Here is a 16,026-nt window from a genome sequence, read left to right on the forward strand (position 1 = left end):
ACTTTAAGGGAAAAGAAAAATGGTATCAGTCTTGTCATTGATACTTAAAATACGAAGCACAACTGAAAAACGTTTTTATAACATGTAACCCAGACAAAGATATCTTCACACTCTCAAACCAAGATATAAAATTGCCTAAATTTAGTAATAAATGTAACTGAAATTACTATTTAGTGAGAATGCAATATCAATATAAGTTTAAAATATCCTTTAAAACTTTAATGTAAATTTTCAGTTAAATTCTCTGAAATTACTCATAAGTGATTTAAAAAAAAAAAAAAGAAAACTGTGTTTTCATACATATTGGGGCTTCGTACCTCACCAAAGGTAAGGAATTCAGAGGAAAAGAACACAATCACAAAATACTAGAATGTACACTGAATGCTGGTAAGAGGTGTATACAAATGAAAATCACTGTAAAATGACTGTAATTAACATACACATCTGCTATACGCTCATATACAAAAGCATGCCGTGGATCATAATCCTAACTCTTGAGATAACAAAAAATTGCCTCTCATAAATCAATATCTAAGTTCATAATATTACCTTTTCTTCATTGGACATTGATCTTTATTGACAAAACAAGTGATGCCAAATTATGTTAAGTGTGAAGTTACCTTTGGGGCAGAAGTAAATACTACTGATATAATCACAATAATGTGCATGATACATTACCACTGCTCCATTATCTGGCATCATTGGAGTTCCCATATTTGCAGCTCCTTCTGGCCCCATGGCAGGACCAGGACCCATTGGTGGGCCAGGAATAGTTCCTCTGTTGTTCATATTCATACCCATCATTGCAGGAGGACCTTGGTTACCAGCAGGTGCTGGGCTAAACGCATCTACGCAAAACAATCTATACTTAGAGCTGTCCTATCTTAGTTGAGTAAACATTTAAAATTTAACAATACTTAGGCAACCTATATAACAAGAATATTATCAAAATCATTTTACTTCCTTAAGAATGGGACACTCAATTATTAACTCTGATAGAGCATTACATTTGCTAAACAAATGTACATATAACAAATGAGAAAACTATCAATTATTTTATGTCTGAGACTATCAAAGCTTGAAAAGTTTTCTTTAAAACATCAGTCTTATTTGCTGCAGTCTGCTTTTTAACCTAATAATACTCCCTTACGAATGAAGAAAGTATGACAACTCTCTGCCAGTTTAAATTAACGGCAAAAGATTAGCACTTACAAAACCACTTAATTTTCTTATAGTCATGACTAAAAAAACTAGCATGTAAACTATATTAAATTGTGATGGGAGAAACCACATCCTCCTATATAGATATGTGTGTGCATGTGTTTATGTATATATAGTGTGGGTGTGTGTTTGTACATTATATATATATACACACACACACATATATATATAAAGTTGACTGTAAACAAATTGACTTTTACATAGTTACTGAACATCTCCCAAAATTAAAGGAGGTACTCTTTGTTAACTTTATATACAAATATGCATTAGAAACAAACTAAAAAATTGAAATGATTCATCATGACAAAACTTATTTCTAAAAGCAAATGCAACCAAATACAGATAAAATATTGGTACAGCTATCTGAATTTTTTTGACATACTGAAATTCTGGAAATGAGAACAATCGGATACCTCAAATTTTTTTTTCATCAAGACATCCATCCACCTGCCTCATGTTAACTACAATGTTTAAGCTGTAATGTAACATTTATAATGGCTTCGAGCTTTTAAACTATACTTGTTTATCATTAAAAATTCATGACAAAGACTGAATTTTCTTCTAGTATTATCTAGTTAATTTCATGACATTCAAAACTCAATTTCTCAAAAACAACATTATAATAGGAGTGGAAGCTGTCATTCAAATTCACAATTCAGTATCCAATGAAGTTCAACTTTGCACAAGGCCAAGTCCAGGAGCAGCTGAGGGAGGAAGTCTGACTTCCTGTCGTCCCTGGCAACATACTCTGTGGCTCCTTCTGAACCCAATCCCCAGACCCCAGCCACTTCCTGGAAAGGAAGTAGTTCCTTAATCCCAAGAAGTTCTCACTAGTAAATCTACACTTGAACTATCCAACAATGTTTCTATTCCCTTAGGATAGCTACAAATAATTTTTACTAGACTTCTACAACTTCTCCCACAAGCAAAATGATTAAGGGCAGAGGCATGATCCAGGAGGAATCCTACCTCAACTTTCCCCAAAAGGAACAGATCAAGGATTAGGGTTGTTTTGGGTTTTTTTTCTTCTTTTAATAAAACATAATCATCACACTTAACTTGTAAGATACAATATAACTACACAAGTATAGGTATAATAAAAGAAAAATATTTTCAAGTATCAATAGTTGAAGTACTCTTATTTTTAGTAATTATGTTCTTCTACCAGATGGCTGTAATTAGACCAAATGTAAAGATCTAATAAGGAATGTCAGAATTATCTGGTCCCCTGAAAAGCAATTTTATAAACTGTGTTCCACGTGGAGTACATGGTAACACACCAGAAAACCTACTGTCACATTTCATCTATGTAACTTGAGAAAATATGACAATTTACCAACTGAACAGTGACATTCAACTGCATGATAAGGACTTAAAAGTCATAACTCTCAATTTGAGGATAAACTCTCACTTTGAATAAAATGTAAAGAGGAGAAAATTAAATGGAGTGGATGTTAGGGGAGCTAATTAAGTGTTCAAACATGGTTCTTTAGTGAATAAAATGCCATCAAAACTTTTAAATCTCTTAAATTCCTAACTAAGAAATCTAAAGGCATATTCTCCTATTTCTTCTAATAAAGTTGTTCATCAAGTCAGACTGTTTTCATGGTCCCTAAAACATCAGAAATATTTCAAGTTTGGTTCTGATGTTAATGACAATCTAACAATTATAATGGCATTTCAAACTACCTGTAAATGGCATTTCAAACAACCTTAAATCCACCTGGATTATATTATACACCAGCCCACAATTCACTCTGAAAATGATATAAACACTCAACTACTTGTACCTCACTATACCCTCAACTGTACTACCTGATTTAAAACTTCTCATGTACTCTTGGTTCTCTGATTTTTTTCATGTACCACTGTACTACAATTGTACTACACAATTAAGTTCTTTGAGTTAAGGGCCATGTTTTGTGCTTCCTTTGCATCTCAGAGATAGTCAATAACTACTTTTTTGCAGATAAGAAAAGTGACAAAAGTAAACAGCAGTTGTATTAAATGATTTAGATTAGCTAATTGGCCAATGGCAATAAACTGGCACAGTGGGAAGTGGTCGGTCATGGAAAATGCTCAACCTACACATTAGATGCTTTCAGATTTCTTATTCCACACACCGTGCATACATTCTAAGTGCAATGTGGATCTCCTCACTGGGAGTGCACTTGACGCACTGGAGTGTTAAGGTGATGTAATCCTTGAAACAGTATGTACATTTGACTTATGTAGATTTAACCTCAGCTTCTGTGGGACAATGTGAAACTAACATATAAAATTTAATTATTTATCTAAATCTCAAAGGTATGACAGTTAAAATTTAATAAAACTTATGAAAACATCCCACTTATGTTTCTCTTAGCTTATCTACTTGGTATTGCTCCCCTGACCACCTGGGTAGACAAGCAATCAATATTAAAGTGCTACTATGAATATTTTCTTAAAAACTTCACATCAATTCTAAAGATATACATGAGCTTAAATATGTAAATATGAGACATATCTCATTTACTTGATAAGTCACACATGTCTCCAAACAGTGCATTTCTGTGCAAGATACTGTGGGCTAGGGCAAAATAAGTTAAACACCCAGTAAAATGAATAGCTTCAAAGTTACGCAAAACGTTATGTTAAAATAGAAACGTATCAAATACTCTCAAAAAGTTTAAAGACACTATAACTCAGAAGCTAGCAAAATTCCAACACCAAAAAGCCAATTGCAGGGCATGAAGTTTGATTTTTAAAAGAACAACATAGCTATATTATACCATGTGATGACTACAAGTTTCAGGTTGTTAATCAAAACCTGTTTACAGGTTTCTTTCGTTGCATCTATTAAAACATAGTACATCGTTTAGCCTTCAAATAAACAAAATTGTTCCTCCTAGCATGTATTTTAAATATACTGTTTTTCTCAGTTTAATAAATGTAGGAAATTACACCACGTACAAATGTTGGTTTCAAATTTTTGTTACTGACATACCAAAAAATAGCATGTATAGTTCCCTGAAAAATGATAAGTAAGTGACAGAAGCCTGTGCTTCAAATCCCTACCTCCCATGTTTATTGCTCCACGGGGACCCATATCACCCATTCTCATTTCCTGTTCTCTCTGTAAGTAAACATAGTTGTCACAGTCAACCTATCGATATTAGGACTTAACATTTCCCATCTAAAATTAAAAAGAAAAAGATAAATTGGGACATAACGTTCCATTAAAATTTTAAATTTCCAACATCATTTACTTAATAAGAACACTGAAAAGAAACTTCACTCTCACAGCCTTAATTAAACATATTACAAATGCTTAGGGCATACAATTTATACTTCTATATATTAGCAGTGAGTAATACATGAAATCTATTACATGACATTTTTAATGTTATTCTTCCAAGAGATCATAGACACACGCCTAGATTCTAGAAGAAGAAAAATCTAGTAATAACCAAGAAGACCAATTATTTCTCCCACCTAGGTCTCTAAAGTCTTAAAACAGAAATGACCATTACCGCTTCCACATTCAAATGTATTCAAACACACAACACAGCTGTGGGGCACTAACCCAAAAATAAGGTTAAAGACAATTTTCATTTTTGCAATATTATAATTCACCTTTGCATTTTTCTTCAAATGCTCTGGCATTATTTCACCAGGGTTTTCAGATATACCATAAAGCCTCCGTTACATACAAGCAATTATTGAAAGTTCAACATAATATTGCTTCCTTTATCTGAATAAGAATATTTTTAGAAACTGAAAAAAAGTGTTATCACACAGTCATCAAGTTCTGAAACAAAATGCACTTGCGGTTACCTATGACATAAAACCCCACACAAATGTACAAAACACTTTAAGTTTCAGTACAAAAACTATTTCCTAAAAAATCATTTACCAACAGTTACATAGAACTTAACTTCAGTGAAATCTCTAGGTGAAATTACCCAACATATTGTAAATGAAATTTACACTATTATTTAATGATCTTTTTCAATACCAGACAAGTGTTACAAGTAGCAATCATAAAAAAATTCCAAGTGATGTCTAAATCTAAAGAAAGCATAATTTTTCTACTTTCAAAAGCAAGTTTTATTACAACAGGTTGGTTTTAAAATACTAGTGAATAAAGTACCTATAAAGCTAGAAATGAAGGAAATAAAAAGCCTATAATGGAGAAACACCACTAAGCAGCAAGTCAACTGCCCATCTAACCTAATGGAGGTGCCCGTAAAGCTAACCCATAAGGAAGCTATGACACAAGAAAAACACCACTTACGTAACAGCTCCATGAAGAAATGTTTCTCATTGCCCAGAAAATCTGAATACCAAAGCTTTCTCAAAGTTAACGTTTAACTTTCCAAAAAATAAATTTGTTTCATCATAAAACATTTGACTATTAACAGGTAGTATTACTGACCAGCAAGAAAGCTATTTTATAAAACTTATTACCAATGAAGTCATGTAATTCTGAAATTATAGGGAAAATACTATTTTATAATCACACTTCACACTATTATCAATAAATTATGCTAAGCTCTTATTTCCTCAGCAGTAGAGCCTACTGATAACGTGTGGACTCTTTCAGCAAACCCAAAATTTTAAAAGTTATTATTTACAGGAGATACTTCTCCAGTACCAAAGTAAAATACATGGATTTTATGGTCCCAACATGTTGGAGGGAACAAAGGTTTAACTTATGTTTTTACTTTTGACTTGCCTTAACTATGAAAGGCTAGGTAGGCAATAGCTAATCACTGACAGAGAGTAATTATTAGTCTCGCTGTTTGAGACTTCAATTTTCAAATCCCCCTATATATTCTAGCACCCATACTCAATGCCTGCAATTCATGGTGGGGCAACAGAGAATATTTTTTACTGTTTAAACCTCTTTATGATTTCAGCATTACTTGTCACCTTCTGAAATAATAGTGCTTAGCTTTATCATTCATAAAGTACTTTTAAAAAAAACGTATTAGTCTATTTCCTTCATTAACAGTTTTGCAGAAAGCGTATTAACATACTGAAGAGATCTATGGTTTTAAGTCAACTATTCAACAGTGGCTGAGACAGTCCCCTTTTGATGCTCTGTTATAAACTAGTTTCAGTTCTAAAATATCTTTAAATGAGACAATGAGAATCTCATAACATTCTAAGATAGCAGGTGATTGGATTACAGTAACAATTCATGCTATTACACCAATTTACACTAAAAATGCATAATTTGTTATTATTTCCCTAAAGAAAATTACTGAGTACTATTTTACATAGCTATAATCACAAGATTAAGAAAAGAGATAATACAGATGACAGATCAATTTTTAACTAATTTAGAAAAAGCAAAATGTTTAGCTCCCTAGTCATATTTTAAGGTTATTATAACTTTCTATAAACCCATTGCTACATACTTCCAGTAAAACGCAAGAGGCAGAGATAATATTTAAGGGTAGTGTTATCAAAAGAAATTAAGACAGTCCTTCTCATAACTTGATATATTGAATATCAATAAGGAGAAATCACTTGAAGTTCACTGTAACTATGTACCCACCCAAAAACGATACATAAGACCCTCACCGCTCCTGCAAATCCTTCTATTTTAAACTGGAACCGATACATACTATGTGATATTTTTATAATACAAATTCTAATGACACTTTATTACTTAACTAAAATTATTGTGGATTAACAGGCAACAACTTATATGTAAACAAAATCTCAAAAGACTGCAGCACTATATAAAAGGAGAAAGCCAAGATGACAGTTTTAATTAATTCAACAAATCCTCACAGCAACCCTATGAAGTAAGGTCAAATGTTATCCTATTTTAGAGATGATAAACCTGAGGCCCAGCATTGTTCAATAACTTATGCAGGGTCATACATGTAGCAAAGTGGTTGAGCTAACCTATAAAAATCTGCCCAAATAGAGTTCATGGAATTATTTTCTTCACAAGGCACCTTCATTCTTCAAGAATCTCATTAAGGACTAACAAAAGGCAATGGTTTTTAATATGTTTTTACCATACTATTAAGAAGGTATTCCTTTCAATTATATGTATTTTTGAAAACTTGTTAGTGAAACATGCTTAAATACACAGTTGACCAAAATCAAAAGAAAAGTACAACTGATCCCAGAGCCACATTGTATCAAAGCAACAATTCATCAACACCAAGTTCTCAAGATGTGGTTCATGGAGTGAGAAGATCTCCCAAGACGCACCCAAGATGTGCACGACCTCAAAGCTACTTCATCAGAACACAGTTCTAACATTGTTCTATCTGGGCTTTCCACTGAGATACTCTAGGGCATGGTGCAAGAGCAATGATGGGCAAAAATCCTAGTGTTAAGAGTAAAATGCAAGGCACCTGCACTCAATTTTTACTAGCAATCAATCACTGTACTCTTCACATTACAATTGCAGTTAAATAACTTCAGTCATGGCTGCCTGGGCCAGAGCACGTGGAAAAGACTAAAGATTACATTGTAAGAAAAGAAAATAGAAGCCACATTTCAAAGACCTGTATTTTATTTTCATTCGTTGTGGCTGAGTCAAGGCATACGGGATCTTAGTTTCTCAATGCAAGACCAATGCAAGCGTGGAGTCTTAATCCCTGGACCACAAGGAATGTCCTTAAAGACCTGCAGTACAGGTACAACATTGGTCTGAAACAGCTATCAGTTTGTTTCACAAAACATCTCTGAACTGTGTGCAGTTACCTGGTTGAGTAGGTCAGAACCCTGTCACAAGACAGGTGAAAGGGAAAAAACTCAGTCACAGTATTTTCTCTAGCAACAAATGAGATGTGGTGATCAGGGCAAATGAAGCCTATCAAATGGATGACATCAGTCAAAAGACAATTCTGACCGAGTTTCAGAGACGCAGCACATCAGTTTTTGAAAAAGAGGTGTCGAATTTATGTGGAAAGAAAAGTAGACTATGGCGAATATATGGATGAAAGAAATGTGAGATGACAAGCAACAACAATTACAGCTGATATTAACTTTCTAGGTGACCAGACAAAAGACAAGGCATAGAATGCATGATTCTTCTTTGGCCATTGTGTGGTACAGTCTTATTTCCAAATCATGACAAACAGTATTTACTCTTGTATAAGGCCAAAAATTAAGATACTTTTTAATATTAAAAAATAATTTCAACTATGAACACCTGGATGAAACAGTAAAAAGGATTAATTTTATGAACTTTCTATCTTGAGGTACATGTCTTTAGTTATTCTATGCAACAAAATAGATGTCTACATTAAGCATTTCTGCTGCATTCTGAAATAGGGTGGGTATTTCAAGAAAACCACTGCCGTGACTGGGCTGCAGCTGAGTAAGACACATTTTCTTAGAGCAAGATTACTACTACTTGAGACAGCATTTGATAGACAAGCAGATTACTGACTTGTGTAATTTCTTATGAGTGGTTACTATTAAGAAATGTGAATTATTTTAATTTTGTATAACAAAATACATTAACATTTAGATAGTGGTATAACTCAACGGATCACTATTTTTGTTTGGTACATTACAAACTCATGCATAGGAAAACAATCCACTCAAAGATAAGATAGACCAATGGATTCTAATGCAAAAGAGTACTTTTAAGAAACTACTGCTTGTCAAGTTTCACTGCAGTATCAAACAAGAATATTTCAATTATCTGAAAAGGTTAAAATATATATTCTTGTCTCCATTTACTTATCCTCATGTTCTTTGACCAAAAGAGCAGTATGCAATAGGTGGAATGCAAAAGCAAATATGGGAAGCAAGCCATTTTCTTATAAAGTCCAAAATTAAAGAAATTCACAAAGGAGTAAAACAATTCCACTCTTCCCACTACACAAAGTCGACCACTAGAGAAATTTACAAAAACTGTAAAATAAGGCCCCTCTTTCCACTACAACACATTTTTTAAAAAATGTCTCTTTAAATTTCTAATACGGCATTGATGTAATTAAAACCTTTTTGGGGTCCTCAATAATTTTTAATAGCTTTAAAAAAAGGTTTGAAACCAAAAAGCTTAAGGACCACTGCTTTTAAGTTCCTGTCAATATTTACTCATGAAAACATAAAGTAGCAGGAAATTTGCACTAAGGTAAATTAACTAAACCAATATACCTTAATGTAGAACTTGACATTATTTTATGGAGAATACTGACTTTTTTCCTTAATACTTAATATGCTAAAATATGTGTATTTCTAATGCCTACGGTTTAGGAAACAGTAAACAAAAACTGACTTTACATAATTATCAGCTGCAATAACATTCTGCAAGCAATGATATGGTATGTTCACCCAACACAATGATCAATCTATGTCCTCGTCTACGTGAACACAGTCCCAACAGCTACAATCCTCCTCCTTTAATCCATGAGTTTCTCACTCGGGTATGTCTCTAAAGAAATATCTAAGGATCATGATGTGCCGTTTCAGTTCCGTGTCTTAATAAAAAATGCTAAAAATCCTGAAATAAAACCTTCAATCTAAAAGAAATACAATTCTAGAGGAATGTATAAGTTCTGGCAAGTAACAATATTCAATCTATCATTAAATATTCCTAGAATTTTTCCTAAAAATAAATTCTTGTAGCACGTGGAAATGTATCTTTTCACTAGAGAAGTTTACATACAAGAATAACTAGACTGTTAAGAGAGTGAAACTTTCATTAGAGAAGACAAACTATCAGCATCTGGAAATATTAGGGAATAACATATTTAGAAACAAGAAAGGAACAAAAATCAATTACGTAAAATATTTTTTTTAAATAGGTGTAAAGAAAAATAAAATCACAAAAAAGGTAGGCCACTTTGCCAAGAAATTATCCACTCATTTAAAAAGTGTTATTAAAAGTTGTGCATCAAGAAAGCAATCTTCTAATAAACTAAAACGGGAAATAAGAAATGCTTCTATTAATAGAACTAAAATAACAGCATGCAAACTTTCCAACATAACCAACCAAGAAAGGCATGGAAGACTTAACACTTTAAATTCAAGTAATAAAAAACAGTATTTTCCAAGACATCATATCATTCACTGCTATATGGGGAGGAGGGAAAATATTTTAAGTAACATAAGACAACTATTAAAATATAAACTATACAGTATGTTTTCCGTTCAATTTGAATGCATGCATTCCAAAGTATCTACACCCATGAGTATGGAGGAAATGTTCCTCAGTTTTATAACTGCCAGAGTGAACCATTAATTCACACTTCATTAGGGAACCACAAAGTAAGAAACAGTTATCAGAACACATCTATTAGAATGTCCAAAATTCTAAACAATGACAAGAGGAAATGCAGGTGAGGACGTGGAGACAGGAATTCTCATTCTTTGCTGGTGGGAATGCAAAACAGTATGTCCACTTTAGAAGACAATTTAACAGGTTTTTGGTTTTTCTTTTTTTAACAAAACTAAGCCTCCTCTTACCATACGATCCAGCAACCACACTCCTTTTTACCCAAAGGTATCAAAAACTTATGTCCACACAAAAACCTGCATACAAATACTTAAAACAGTATTATTCATAACTGCCAAACAAGATGTCCTTCATTTGGTGACTGGATAAACTGTGGTACATCTGGGTAACGGATTATTATTCAATGTTAAAAAGAAATGAGCTATCAAGCCATGAAAAAACAGAGGAGGAACCTACTTAAATGTGTACTACTAAAAAGCCAAAATGATAAGACTCTTGATTCCAACTATTTGACATTCTGAAAAAGGCAAAAATATGGACACAGGAAGGGAATCAGTGGTTGCCAGGAACTATGGGGAGGGAGAAATACTAGATGGAGCACAGAGGATGTTTCAGGGCAATGAAATTAATTACTCTGTGTGGGTATGTGTCATCACACATTTGTCAAAACCTGAGAATGTGCAGCAACGAATATAAACTATGAACTTTTGGTGATGAGGATGTGGTAGTGAAGGTTCACCTGCTGTGACAAGTACACCCCGTGTGCTGCAGGGATATGATGTGAGGGAATCTGACAGTGAGGAGTCTGTAGGCATGTGGGGAAAGGAGTCTGTATGCATGTGGAGTGAAGAGAACATATTTTTATGTAAAAAATAAAAGTTTACTTTTTTAAAACTTTAAAATGTTTCTCTTTGAATAAATTTTATCTTAACTTACATCAAGTTTTAGTCACGAACTTGTTAAATATTGAATCAGAAACAGAAGGAAGCCCAAATACAAGTAGGGGGTTTTATTCTTAGCTTAATGTATTCATTAACCTAAACACATGTGACTCTTAAACTACATTCACTCAACAGTGTATTTCTAAAGCCTGGTTCAGGTAACTTCATAGACATAATGTTTGGAAGTCACTGTCAAATTCAACTGACTAAGTAGCAAACTTAATTACTACTTGTTAATACGTACGATGGCTCTCTAATTGAAAATGAATTAAACGTAACTACATATAATCTAGCCATACCCATCAAGAGACAGAGGGAATAAATATTTTAAACAAATCAATTTTTAAATAAATTTTTATTGAGCTGAGAATTTTATTTCTAACCTGTATACCTACAGGACATTTTCAAGATCACTCTCTTCAACTGTCATGGAAAATTCCATTTGAAAAGCTGCTTTAAAAAACTGAAATTAATTATGGGTATATAATTATTCCTCAAATTTATTTTATCCCAAACGCTTAAAGAAATCGGCAATCTGGATATCAACTACAACACAGACATAATACTTTTAATTGTATCTTACCAATGTACATATAATACTGGTGATTGGTTTGCATTTCTTTACCTATAACTTCTTACCCAGTACACTTCCATATCAAAATCAAAACAACTATCATGATTGGCCAGATCAAGGGATGAAAGACGAAACAGAAGACCAAGTATCAGCTGCAAGAGAAGCAATTTCAAGTTGGTCTCACCAACAGAAGAAAGCTAATAATAAGGCATAAGTGTTCCAATGTATGAAGAATTATGTATTTAATAGATGAGAATACCTTTTTCTATTTGTGATACTAGACATATATAACAACTTATCTTAGTAGTCTACCAGAAGACTGAAATCTTGACAAACTAGTTTTAAGTAGTTAATGCAAAGCAAGAAATTCAATATGCAGTAATATTTAAAAGTACTTAAATGATACCTAAATACAATTCAAGAAGTTACTTAAAATTTACAATTATAAGAGAAACTACTATACAAGCATTTAATTTTATTTAAAAGCAAGATTTGGGCAAAGTAATAGCACACCAAATTAAGATGTTACATGTTGAGAATCACTACAAATTTATAACCAGAAAAGACAGGATTTGAAATGTGGTTGCACAATGTAGTGAAGGGTATCACAAGAAAACTAGGCAAACCTACCCATATACGTTCAAGAACTTGAAATTCTAAACAGAAGTAAGTGCATTTCATCAGCAGAGCACGCTTACAAACTCAAGCTTCCTGCTCCCTACCACTCAGTTCAGTTGCTCAGTGGTGTCCAACTCTTTGCGACCCCATGAATCACAGCACACCAGGCCTCCCTGTCCATCACCAACTCCCGGAGTTTACCCAAACTCATGTCCATCGAGTCGGTGATGCCATCCAGCCATCTCATCCTCTGTCGTCCCCTTCTCCTCCTGCCCCCAATCCCTCCCAGCATCAGGGTCTTTTCCAGTGAGTCAACTCTTCACATGAGGTGGCCAAAGTACTGGAGTTTCAGCTTCAGCGTCAGTCCTTCCAATGAACACCCAGGACTGATCTCCTTTAGGATGGACTGGTTGGATCTCCCTACCACTAGTAGTTGGTAATTACACAGGGATACTGATATTCACATTTATCTCGTTTGAGCTGGTAAAAAATTCTGTCATTTCAGGTGATACAACAAAGCTTCAATACGAAGTACAGAATATACAAAATACTGATTGGCCTTAAAAAAAATTTTAACATAGTCACCTCGTAGGATAACTCCTGTAAGAGGTTATAAATATTATAAGAAGTCACAAAGGAGAAGTAACAAGTTTTTATGTCTTCATAAAATGTTTTGTTATGATTTCAAGCTACTTAATAACTGAACAAAATTCCTATTATTTACACTGCACATAGTGGACATTTCAAAATCTGTGTTCACTCTAGTTCACTTGTATTGGCAAATATAAGTAAGCTCTCTTCTCCAGCCTCTTAAAAAGGTAAACATTAGCTAAAGTGCTTACCATTCTGAACCAAGTAAGATGAGAAGAACTTACCATTTCAAATATACCTACAACACAGCGGAATAATAAATCAATCACATTAGCTTTTAAAATACACCCAATATAGCCCCTCAACAGTTCAGAGACTATACACTCTTTCTCAAGCAGGCAATTTTCTCTATAAACTTTCAGAACTTTTTTCAGCTGTGTCTCTTAACCTACTCCACATAGGTCCTCTGTACCTAAAATACTCTAAAATCCTCAAAGATGTGACCCTAGGCTTGATTTCTTTCTATATCCTGTACAAAGCTCAGGACTATTATAAACACAGGAAAAACTGAACAAAATTTCCTTACTAAAGGAAATCTTCAGTCTTCCTGTAAGTCTAACAATCTTGAAGGGATATTCAAGTGGAATGCACCTACTAAAAAGTTATATGTGTGAAAACTAAGCACTAAAAATGGTCATTTTACTCTTCACTATGTGATACCATTATGAACACTACAAAAATACATCAACAGCTATGTCTCAATGCCACCTATGTTTCAAAACTACTGATGATGAACATATTCAACTTTAGTATTCAATAAAAATACTGAGGTTTGGTGGCTCATAAAGAACACTCAAAACCATGTGATTGAGTTGCTTGCTGTAGTCTGAAAGACAACTATTTAACCCTACCAGTTTACATTTAAGTAACTACAATATAACAAATACAAAATGTCTGACCGTGAAAAACTCAGAGAGGTCAACTACTGAACAAAAATGTCAGAAAATAATTAGAAGGCAATATAAGTACTAAAAATTATATTTAAAATGATCCAGGATCACAGCTGGCGTGAGTAGTCAGAGATTATATATGTGCTGAGCACACACATTCTCCACGAGGGAAAAAGGGATATGGAAGTTTCTGTGGAAAATAAGCCTCTTCGTGACTATAATGGAAGGTAAGATCAAAGAAGTCATCTAATATGACACAGAGATAATTAAGTCTAACAGTATTCTCTGATGAAGTGTGTAAAGAATCAAACTACTTCCATCTGGATTCATTCAAAAGACTTCAAAATATGAATGATAAAACAGAGGGGGGAAAATGCTGTTCATAATCATAACAAGGGAACAAGGGTGACCACAAACACAACCTGATTTGCCTAAGATAGCTTATTTTATACCTGCCGTTTTAAAAAAAGAAAAAAAGAGAGAAAATTTTACCTAATACTCATATTCACTTGTCCTAGTTTGGATGAAAACTTTAAAGTTTTCCCTACAAATAATTATATATTATTAAAATAAATTAAAAAAATAAAAATAAAAAAAATAAAATAAATAAATCCTTTTGAGATGTGATCAAAGATTTAAGAGCTGGTTAAAATGGTATTATTATCTTCAACCCAAATTACACAAATCATCAAAATTCTAAAGATCATCTCCTAGAGTCTATGTTAGTTAACATTATAAAATGTTATCTTTGCTTTTATTTGATGATAAAGTCTATGTACCATCCTCAAATATTCAGAAAAATTCTTGGCTCACTGTAATAAATCAATTAAATTATTTTAGTAAATAAATGAAACCATATTAACAACAAAAATGGTCACAACTAGTGCATCCTATGAAAGACCACTGAAACAAACCTGCTGTTACCCATTTTAATTTTCACCATCAGGTCCAAATCATCCGAAGTGGGATTCCATACCAGCAATTGGCAATGACCTTCCCACACCTAAATCTGACACCAAACCCTACACCAAATAACTCTTCAGTATTTCCAAAGGATGATGAAAAGTGTCATCGTACGAAATGTGTTAGATATTTAACCCTTCCAAAATAATGCAATTTTCTACTGCAATACAACCAAATCACTTGTTAGAACTAAATAATTTACTGAAAAAAAGAGAAGCGATAGCCATGGGAAAACCACCAAATTTTGGCAGCTTCTCTCAAAAACTCAAAAGCCATTTAAGAAACTGTATTTGGACCTACTCATTACTAAGTGACAAGTGGGATCAGTTGACTCTGCCAGCACCTATTAATGAAACTTTATTACTGGCTAGAATTTCTGTTGAGTTTTATACAGGGAAAATGGGGCATTGTTGGGGCGGGGGGGGGGGTTAGGTTATAATTAAATCAAGGGATAATGATAAAGAGAAACAATACCCACACAAGAAGCAGGAAGGGAGTGGAATAAAATTAAACAAAAGGTCAAATGTGGCAATCCAGGTCAAAGGATTTGCCTCAACTGACTGAAAAAAGAGATTTGACCACTCCAAGACATCAGCAACGTGGCTGTGACACTGTATCAGCTCTTCCCATAACTTCTGCTCTGACTTATAAACATGACTACCAATGAACACTCAGGACACTAATCTGGATTCTTCAGAACCAAGAATCAAGGTTCTAGGATATGAGGCATTCTGCTCAATAGGCCTTCTAAAAACACTGGAAAAAAAAAACATACAAATTAATAAAATTACATCTTAAATTACAAATTCTTTATGAGTTTGGTTAACATGGGGCATTTTTTATAGATTCCCTCCCCCAACTGAGCAGTGAAAGACGCGGGGATTCTCGGCCTCCGGGGGAGAGGAGGGGCCAGTGACGAGGTTGATTGCTCAGAGAGTTTGTGTGATAAGGTTTTATTAAAGTATA

General features: G+C 33.6%; 1 protein-coding gene across 1 annotated transcript in view; it reads right to left on the reverse strand.

The window, feature by feature from the left end:
• Nucleotides 1-16,026, reverse strand: part of PSPC1 (paraspeckle component 1) — a 52,423-nt gene that overhangs the window by 2,130 nt on the left and 34,267 nt on the right. The window contains exons 7-8 of the mRNA XM_055426427.2: nucleotides 4,279-4,336; nucleotides 679-848 (exon numbers count right to left, since the gene is read on the reverse strand). Coding sequence (XP_055282402.1) covers nucleotides 679-848; nucleotides 4,279-4,336 — 228 coding nt within the window. The remainder of the gene's footprint in view (nucleotides 1-678; nucleotides 849-4,278; nucleotides 4,337-16,026) is intronic.

The sequence above is a fragment of the Moschus berezovskii genome, chromosome 13 (assembly GCF_049115385.1).
Source record: "Moschus berezovskii isolate FMDL1 chromosome 13, NW_MosBer_1.0, whole genome shotgun sequence".
Classification (NCBI taxonomy): domain Eukaryota; kingdom Metazoa; phylum Chordata; class Mammalia; order Artiodactyla; family Moschidae; genus Moschus; species Moschus berezovskii.